At 55.4% G+C, this 9,562-nt stretch overlaps 1 protein-coding gene across 6 annotated transcripts in view; it reads left to right on the top strand.

Annotated features, from left to right (window-relative positions):
• FBXO25 (F-box protein 25) overlaps positions 1-9,562 on the top strand; it is a 58,736-nt gene that overhangs the window by 43,886 nt on the left and 5,288 nt on the right. For all 6 annotated transcript variants that reach the window (XM_029933382.1, XM_029933372.1, XM_029933378.1 and 3 more), the window contains exons 6-7: positions 5,237-5,330; positions 6,585-6,769. In XM_029933382.1, the coding sequence (XP_029789242.1) occupies positions 5,237-5,330; positions 6,585-6,769 (279 nt within the window). The remainder of the gene's footprint in view (positions 1-5,236; positions 5,331-6,584; positions 6,770-9,562) is intronic.

Here is a 9,562-nt window from a genome sequence, read left to right as displayed (position 1 = left end):
AGTGACCCTGGCCGATGGCAGGTTCACCAACATGGCCGCAATAACAAGACGCAGAGGACATCACAAGTGGCAGAACCTGGGAGAGCCTTGGCTCTTGGGACACTGATGCCACAGGGCCGGGCGTTGGGACATCTGCTGACGGGTTGTTGGGGGGGGGGGGCGGCCTAGGCCGTGGTGCCCACAGACTGGGGCTCCAGCAGGGCTCTTTCCTGGGCGTGTGTGGCACGTCGTGCAGGTGGCCCAGCTGGAGGACTGTGTAGCTAAGACATGTGCCAATTCTCTTTAATGACACGAGTTTGCCTTCTGTTGGAGGAGTGTTTTTCCGGGGGGCGGGGATGGGTCATTTGTTCCTGTTTTTCTTTTTTATTATCACTCAGCTTCTGTCTCATGAGCTTCCACAAGGAAGGCCTGCCTCCCTCACTGCGGGGGCCACCGGGCCCCGTGCTCTTGGGCGCAGCATGGCCGAGCAGCCAGCCCCCCGCCCCCTCCCCGGCTCCCAGGATCCTGGAGCTGGCCCTGTCCTTACACGGCCCTTCCGGTCTGCAGAGCTGCCCCCCCCAGATGCACACAGCCTCGGTCCCCTCTGGCCCCAAAGGTGTTTTCCAACGTTACCTGCTTTGGAGGACGACCTCGCTGTTTGCCGAGTAGCTCATGGACCCGTTACGGAGCCGTGAGGGTAAGGCCGAAGACCTCTCTGGCTAGAAGATCTCGTTCCGTGAGTCTTACAGATTTCTCCTGACCGCTGCTGAGGACTGTGTGGTGTCGGCAGTCATGCCATGGCGCACACCGAGGAGGCAGGAGTGGGCTGGGAAAGGGTGCCCTGTGTGGTCCTCACGCGCGCGCGTGCACACACACACAGTTGTGCCTGTGTGTGTGTACCATTGTTGTCGGGACTGGGCTGTGGGCTACTACTGCGGACATTTCCTATATTTTCTCCCCATAAAAAGTGTTGGATTTTAAAGCATAGTAGCCAAATAATGTTGATTCTCCTCATTAATGAGTCAAGACCAAGAAATGACAGTTCGGGGCCTTGTGGAGAGAGAGGCCCGCTTTCTTTTTTTTTTTTTTCTTTTTTCTTTTTACTTTAGTAAAGAAATATTTAGGGGGCGCCTGGGTGGGTCCGTTGCGTAAGCACTCGACTCTTGATAGTGCCTCAGGTCATGACCCCAGGGTTGTGAAGTCAAGCCCCACATTGGGCTTCATGCTGGGTGGAGCCTGCTTGGGATTCGCTCTCCCCCCTCTTTTTCCCTCCCCCACTTTCATGTATGTGCCCGCTCTCTCTTTAAAAGTTAATTTTAAATTTCAAAAGTTAATTTTAAAAGGAATCTATTTAATACACTGTCGTGGTACCACAAACTCTTATGCATCCAGCATGGGACGTAAGAATATTCATGATGTTTGTACGGCCCAACTCTGCTACCTGATTTCCTTCCGCTGAGGCTGCCTCTTTCCTGACTCTCGTGTTTTTCCTTCTCTTACTGTGGGAAAATAGTTTTGTGTCTATTGTTTAAATTTGTATGTTATTAAAATAGTATCAGAGAGTATGTAATTTTGAGAAACTCTGATTTCAGTATTGAGAGACACCTGTTTTCAGTCGAAGGAAGTGCTCTTCAACTAGCTTGACAGTTTGATCTCCGTACAATTAAATTTGACCTTCTAGCGCTGACATTTTAAAGCGGTGCAGCGCGAACTGATGGTCAAGGTGTAGAACGCTGGGAGCGTAGGTTGCGGGGGTCTAGAGGGTGGTCCTCCCGGTGCGTGCCCGTTACCTGGAAACCCACAGCGTGGCTCTCCCAGGCCACGGGCTCTGGCCTCGGCTTTAATCTTCAGCTGTCCACACACTGCTCTGTCAGTGGGATGGCCCGTGTGAGACAGAGCCACCGAGGCTCCCGTTAGCAAGGAAGATGATAAATCGTGTAACAGTACAGCGAACATGGAATAGCAGCCTTGCTTTCTCCCGTTTTGAGAAGTCGGTGAGTAAGACGAGAGCCGTGGGTGTTGATTCCCAAGGAGAGTGGAAAAAAGGGATCATGCAAGAAGTAGAAATCCTGACTTGCAGACCGTCTGCTGAAGCCGGTTCCCAAATGGGAGGCTGGGTTCAAACACAGCCCTGTCACTGTGATGCCCCTTGACCCTTGAGCAGAGGGACAGGGTCCCAGGCCGTGTCTGACGGACGCCCTCCCAGGGCTGTACCATTGCAGCCCTGGTCAGGGTAACGGTTCTGCTCCTGCCTGTGACGTCTGGTTAGAACTCTCTGCTCTAACAGCTCCGGCCGCGCTCCTTTTCTGTTAAGTGCTGTGAAACCGAGAAGACTTCTAAAAACCAGATCATGAAATTTTAAATCACCGAGGGCTGTTCGAACCTGGCAGGTGGGGGCAGTGGCCTGGGTTTGAGGATGCCTCTGCCCCAGTCCTGGCTCTGCTCCGTGTGAGGTCACTTTCCTGATCTCTGTAGGCGGGGCCTAGGCTTCCGCACCCCCCCCCCCCCCCCGCCCAGTTTGCCGTAAGAGGCCAGTGTCTCTGGGAAAAGATGTGCCTCTGGCAGCTGTGACCGTGCGGGTGGAGCAGTGGCGCAGCTGTGCCTGTGAAGAAGTGTCCCAGGTAAAAGTCCCTACTACTACTCGGTTTAAACAGGAAAACTGTCGGCCCTTTCTCTAAGTCCTGCTGCACCTCCCTGCGCTCCCTGCGCTGGTTCAGAAACACCTGTCCACGCGGAGTCGTGCGTTTTCTCTTGGAGCCGTGGTTACTCAGGAGCGCACCTGAATCTCAGGTAGCTGGGGCTTTATTTAGCTGAATTCAGTCCTAGTTTTATTACATTCTGACCAGAGTCGGACCCCTGAGAGCTCTGTGGCTTTGAAATGTGTTACATTTTCCTTTGTGGCCATTTTCATAATTGATTCTTGTAAGGATTCTATTAACACATAAGAAAAATCCCCATTCTCTATTTGAAGGATGTAATTTTTTCTGCTTATATATAAAACAAGGTTTGGTAGTTATGTTAACCCTTCCAAATCTTTATCATTTTGAATTTTTAAATTTGAAGAGATACCATAAAAATCTCCTATGATATTGTTTTTAACAAATTTTCATTAAATTTGCAACAGATATTCTTTGTGTATCTAAATAAAGGCAAACATCTTGTCCTACTTTCTTATAAATTGTGTCTTTTGCCTTTTTAATTACCATTTTAAGTTTTACTTTGAGAGACAGAACATGAGCAGGAGAGGTGCAGAGAGAGAGAGATAGAGGGAGTCTGAAGCAGGCTTCACACCGCTGGCGCAGAGCCTGGCGAGGGGCTTGGACTCACAGACCATGATCTCATGACCTGAGCCGGAACCAGGGGTTGGGGACCTAACTGACCGGGCCCCCTGGGCACTGCTAATTATCATTCCAGCCTGAAGTGTTACCTGTCACCTGTCACCTGTTACTGTGGCCGCTCTCGTTTTCCTCAGGTTTGCACAGGGCCCTGCAGCGGTCTCTGGCAGGTGTCTGTCCACCCTCTAGCCCCCGGGGCTAAGTAGCCAAACTGTCCTCTGCGAGTGATCTCGAGGACTGTCTCATGGGGATATTTTACACGATACCAGGAGACTGGTGGGGAGGGGTGCTTGGGAGGGCACAGCCCCGCAGACCCTGGTCCCTTGGGGAAGGAGCGCCCAGTGGGGCAGCGGGCCTCCGGCTTGACCTCGGGTGTGCCCTCTGCTCTGAGGTTGCTGGGACCCTGGAGACACCTCACTTTCACGAGTTGTCTCCGTTGATACTGTGTAGAGATAAAAACAGCTGTTAGTTATTTCTCTGTGCACAAGTGAGGAGCGGGCGGCACGGTTTCTCGCCCTCACGAGCCGCCTTAGCGGCTGTGGCCGCATCTGTCACACCGCCCCCGGAGCCCCTCGTCACACAGCCTGGGAGCCTGGCTGACGCGGAAAGCCTCACAGTGGTGTTCGGGGACATGGACTGACTGCGGGGCTCGGCGCTCCCCCCCTGCTCCCCCTGCGCTCTGGGGAGCACAAGAGACCTGTGTCTGCAGGTCTGGGCTGTGTCTCCGAGGCCCCGTGTTGCGGCGGCGGGAACCGGTATTTGCTAGTGAGGCCACGATGGCGGGTTGTCTGCAGGGCTGTAGCTTGAGGTCTGGGAGGCCACTGTGGCTGGAGACCTGTCACTGGTGCAGTGCTTCCTGGAACAGAGCCTGTCCCCTCCTCCCAGATGGCCTGAGTTCTGTCTAAGGTGGTTGTAAACTCAGGAGAGAGTGGGTGTTCAGCCCCATGGTGCTGGCTGTGAGGACGTTCAGACTAGGAAGACGCTCAGTAGTGATCCGAGCAGGAGTCACGGGGCTGGACCGTCTCAGGGGGCTCTGGTTTGATCTGACAGGACCTGTGGGCCCCGCCCTGCAGTGTGTGTGTGTGATCACTGCAGTGTGTGAGCCACGTTAGCGATCAGAGGAGGATTTGCCCCGGAGACGATCTCGTGGTCATCCTCTTTGTAACGCCCGTTTTGCACTTGAGTGGCCGACGTGAATTCCTCCCCCCCCCCCCGCCCCCCGACACCGGCAGGGTGAACTGCAGGGTGGAAAGTCCCACGTTCCGGGAGGCAGGAGGCAGGTGTTTATGCACTCTGAGGCCTCTGAGGCCGGTTCAGGCTTGCGGAGAGCAGCCGAGATTGGGCGGAGATGGTATAAGAAACTGTCAACAGACGTGTTCTGACCTGGGGGTTGGGGGCAGGTGGGGGAGCCGCCAGCAGACCCCACTGCCGGCCTGGCTGTGGTTCCTGGAGAACCCTGTTTGCCGGTGGCAGCGAGGAAGTGAGGAGTAGGGCCCACAGAACAGGTGCCAAGGGGGGCATGTGTCTTCGAGCAGAGATGGAGGGATACACGGAGAGCCTGTGGCTGGCGTGAGACCGTGCTGGCAGACCCCGGAGGCAGGGGAATTGGACCGGGGCGGTGTGGGCATGAGAGGAGACAGTGGGCAGTCCAGGGGGCAGGAGTGGGCAAATGAGGGAGAGTGAAAGGGAGATCGCAGGTAAAGGGGAGAGGGCTGCATGGCAGCCGGAGATGGGGCCCAGTGAGCTGTAAGGACACCATCTAGGAGAACTTGCCCGAGGTGAAAATCGCCTTGGATATGCCCCTCGAGTCGGCGTCTGCTCCGAGGACAGTGACAGGCGAGGAGCCAGGACAGCTGTGGGTCACAGTGGCTCCTGCCTCCACATCAGCTGATGCACCTCCTCTCCCTGTTCATTGGTTCAAGCTCCTGCAGCTCATTGCGAAATCCCAGCTGACCTCGCTGAGCGGTGTCGCCCAGAAGAATTACTTCAACATTTTGGACAAAATCGTCCAGAAAGGTAAGCTGCTGACTGATCTGTTTAATAACCGAGATGAGGAGATGGGAGGCGAGATTCCTTTTCATTACTTGTCAGTATGTATGTTGTCAAGAGTGATAATGTCCAGTAATGCGCCAGCTTCTGGACTGGAGGACAGGTCAGTCCCGCAGTTGTGCATGTTCTGTTCCTGTGGTTTTCTTTTCTCAAGGTTGACTTGCACACAGAGGAGATAGTTAATCCTCAAGTTCCAGATAGTTCATCTTGTCAGGGGGAATCCCTGAGTTTAGAGAGAGAGAGTCCACCTTGACCAGGGGATCCCCGAGTTCGAGAGAGCTCACCTTGTCGGGTAACTAGTTATGTGTCACGCTTGCTTTATGTTTCCATAACCAACAAGGTTGTGATGTAGATGCTTAGGCATCAAACAAGCCTGGAGCTTTAATTTAACACTTGTCTTAATTAATTACTGGCTAATAAATGGCTAAATTTCCCACCATGAGTTTATGCTCCCAAGTAAAATTAGGATTTTATGTTTAAGCTATTTTTAAATATCCATCCTTTTTTTAAAAATGTTTATTTATTTTTGAGAGACAGAGACAGCATGAGCAGGGGAGGGGCAGAAAGAGAGGGAGACACAGAATCCAAAGCAGGCTCCAGGCTCTGAGCTAGCTGTCAGCACAGAGCCCGACGCAGGGCTCGAACCCACGAACTGTGAGATCATGACCTGAGCTGAAGCTGGACGCTTCACTGACTGAGCCACCCAGGTGCCCCTCCATTCTCTTTTTAATGAGTATAAAGGAATTAGAGACTGACAATTTTAAAGGCAAAATTATACACTCAACCATAATTTTGCTATTAGGCAATATTTTCATGTTTTTCTAAATTTTTTCATGTTTGTAGTATCTCAAAATGATGCCATTGTTGGGGTGTGGTGAAATTAGGTCATTGTGTTTTATTGTGGTCAAATATACATGACCTAAATTCACCACCATAATAGTTTTCAAGCACATTCACACGGTTGTGTGATCACCCTTCCATCTGCCTCCAGAACATCCCGGTAAACTCTCCCCCTCCCCAGCACCCACCCAGCCTTGTCTCAGAACGGACTTCACATGAGGTCTGTCCCTTCATGACGCCCTGTCACTAGAAACCACGCCCCTGGGTGTGCCCACGTTGGGGCAGACCAGCGCTCCATCCCGTGGTGTGTCCGTGAAGGTTGTCTGTGGACAAGGGAGGTGACCTGTACAGATCCACAGTCTTGTGTTCTGTCCTTCCCAGTGCTCGATGACCACCAGAACCCCCGCCTCATCAAAGATCTTCTCCAAGACCTGAGCTCGACCCTGTGCATCCTTGTCCGTGGGGTCGGGAAGTCCGTGCTGGTGGGGAACAGCAATATCTGGGTCTGCCGTCTGGAGACTGTGCTCGCCTGGCAACAGCAGCTGCAGAACCTTCAGATGACTAAGGTAGGGGCTCCTGCTGACGAACGGGCCCGAGCAGCTGGCACAGCTTTTGGAGGGTTTTTTTTTAATGTGTTTTTAAGTATTGTTTGAAGATGACATATAGGTCAGATGGCCCTGTGATGGCTTCGATTGCCTTTGGAAACGGGGGGTGGGGTGGGGGGGTGGCCGTCACTGAGAGAGGATGGGTCGTGAGGCAGCGCATTAATTTGCCTCTAAGGGAAGTTACGTGTTTGGGGCTAAAGTTAACACCCCATGTGTCCAGGCTGCCTTGTACAGCCAGTGACTCCCCGTTAACGTGCTGCTGCTTCTCCAGTGTCCACGTTTGCCCCATGAGCCTGCTGTCCCTGCCATCACATGCGTCCCTGTCTGGAGTTCTGCAAGAGTGCACTCAGGCAGAGGAAGGTGCAGATCCTGTCACTTGTTCAGAAAGGGCTTTTTCCAGGAACTAAAATTGTTTGCACCGCTAAGTCAGTGTTTCAGGTGGTATTTTATTCATGTCCAGGACTCTGTAAGGGAAAGAGTAGATGGAATGTCCCGTGGGGCCCAGGAGGTGATGAATTCTCCAGACTGCCCTTCTGGTGGGGCTGAGGTCCCCTCCAATCAGTGTGCCCGAGGCTCTGCACAAAGGTGGCTGCTCTCAGAGGTGAGCTGGAAAACCTGAACTTTGGGCCATTTGCTATCTGCATATGGGATTTAGAGAGAGTATAGGAATTACGGCTTAAAAGTTGCAACACATCCTCTTACGTTCAGTGTCTGTAATTACGTGCGTGCTCAGCAGACTCTACAGAAGCATCCTCTGTGCTGCAGCTGCCGCGTCCACCATGGCTGAGGGCTATGACCAGAAAGTCCACCTGGGAGAGTGACGCACACTGTGTGGAAGCCTCACACAAGTGGCCAGACCTCGCACCCATGCCCCACTTGTGTGTCATGTGGCCAGCCAGCCTGGTGGTGCCGCCTGAGCTAGTGAGCTGGGAGAGGGCGGCCAGAGGGAGGGTCTGAGGCCAACACCTGGAGGAAGGGCGTGGCAGGCAGTGCCGCTGCTGTGCATCTTTTATAGAGAGAAGTGTGCAGCGACAGCAGCCTCAAGGCAGCAGCAGGACAGATAAGCATACAGTTGGGCCGGTACATGTCACGTCATGATGTGGAAGAAGGTAGAGGCCTTGGCCACTAGCGGGACTGAGAAGGCACCCACTTCCTGGTGGGTCCTCATGTCATGTACAGCAGCTTGGAGGAGGCCTGGGGTTGGGGGGAGGCGCTGTGGTGGGGACACTCTCCTGACTTGGGTCCCGCTTCTGCTCAGAGCTGGCTTTCCTGGGGTATGGTCCCCGAGGTCACTCGCACCAGAGAGGAAACGGAAGGACTGGCACCTCAAGTGACAGCACCGTCACATCCACTCCTGTCCTGATTTCACGCTGTGGACTCCCTCTGTGCATGCGTGGCTTGTGGCCTTGGCACATCTGGGCCAAGTTCCCTCATAGCAGGCAGTGCGGGGAGGCTCATGCGTGAGAAGGTCACAGGAACTCTGAGATGGGAGCGCCTCAGGGCGTCAGGCAGAGGCCACACACCTGGGAGCATAGAGCTCCACCTTTGATTATTTAGAGGGCACTTGGTAGACTCCAGCAGAGCAGGGCAGCCCAGCATGTGCCCGGGGCCGGGACAGTGTGGGTCCCAGAGCCCTCCTGGAGCTGAACCCCGTTGGCCTCCGATGCCACGTCCTGTCCCTGGCGGCAGCGGTGCCCTCGTCTTCCAAGTTCCAGGAAAGAAGTCAGTATGATGACCCTTAAATTCAGGCTCCCGACCTCCCAGAACTAGGTGGCCAGGTGCGTGGGCACCCACATCAGGGGTCACTGTGTGGTGGGAGCCCAGGCAGCCCACAGCGGGCAGGTGCGTGAACCCAGGTCAGGGCAGCTCGCGGCGCGAGAGTCCTGGGGCCGGAGTCTGGGGTCCTGCCTGTGGGGAGCACACCCTGGCGGCCGCTGCTGCTGGAAGGTGGCGGGAACTGCCCCCCGGGGCAGGGGCAGCAACACGCGACCTCTGGGGCGGGTGTGAGGAGAGAAAATCAAGAAACCAAGGATGGAGTCGGGTCTTCACCGTGTCCTTTGGGCGCCAGGGCAGCCGAGGGCCTGCAGTGAGGACGGGCGTGCGGTGCCCCAAGAGCCCTCCCAGAGCAGGAAGGGAGGAGCCGCTGTCCTGCACGCCTGGGGACCTAGTGGCAGGGCTCAAGCGGGCAGTGGCGCCGCTGTCACGGCACCGCAGCTTCCACGGACGGACGGTCCAGCCAGGCTTTTGTTCTACTTCTCGTCTGCGCGCCCAGAGCTTCCGGTGGCCGCGCTGGCGTTTTCGGCGGTGCCTCGCCGTCAGGACGCTCCCGCGCCTGCTGAGGTACCGTGAGGCACGCGGGGCTTCCGAGCTCCGCTGTGACGCGGGTCCTCCCGGCAGGGGGAGGAGCAGCCCCAGTCCCCGCGGTAGCGCCCGAAGAGCGCATGCGTGCGGGCCTGCGCCTGCGCCCTCTGCCGCGTGCCGTCGGTGCTGTCCAGGAGGGGTGGGGGCACGTTGGTCAGGGCGATGGCGGGAACACAGGGGACACGCATGTGCAGCGCTGCCCAGTGGCATCCGATGAGGGGAAGTGTCCTCAGAGATGTGCCCTGACTTGTCTTCGTGCCCAGAGTCACAGGAATCCTCACAGGTCCCTGCGAAGTGCTAGAAATGCCTGGCTTTACTGGGACTGCCGCTGGGCAGTGACACTGGGACGCGGACCTGAGAGCGCCGCAGCCTGGCCTGCAGCATCTCGCTGGA

Source organism: Suricata suricatta, chromosome 1, assembly GCF_006229205.1.
Source record: "Suricata suricatta isolate VVHF042 chromosome 1, meerkat_22Aug2017_6uvM2_HiC, whole genome shotgun sequence".
NCBI classification, from domain to species: domain Eukaryota; kingdom Metazoa; phylum Chordata; class Mammalia; order Carnivora; family Herpestidae; genus Suricata; species Suricata suricatta.
The sequence above is the reverse complement of the archived record's forward strand: the minus strand, read 5'-3'. Positions and strand labels throughout refer to the sequence as shown.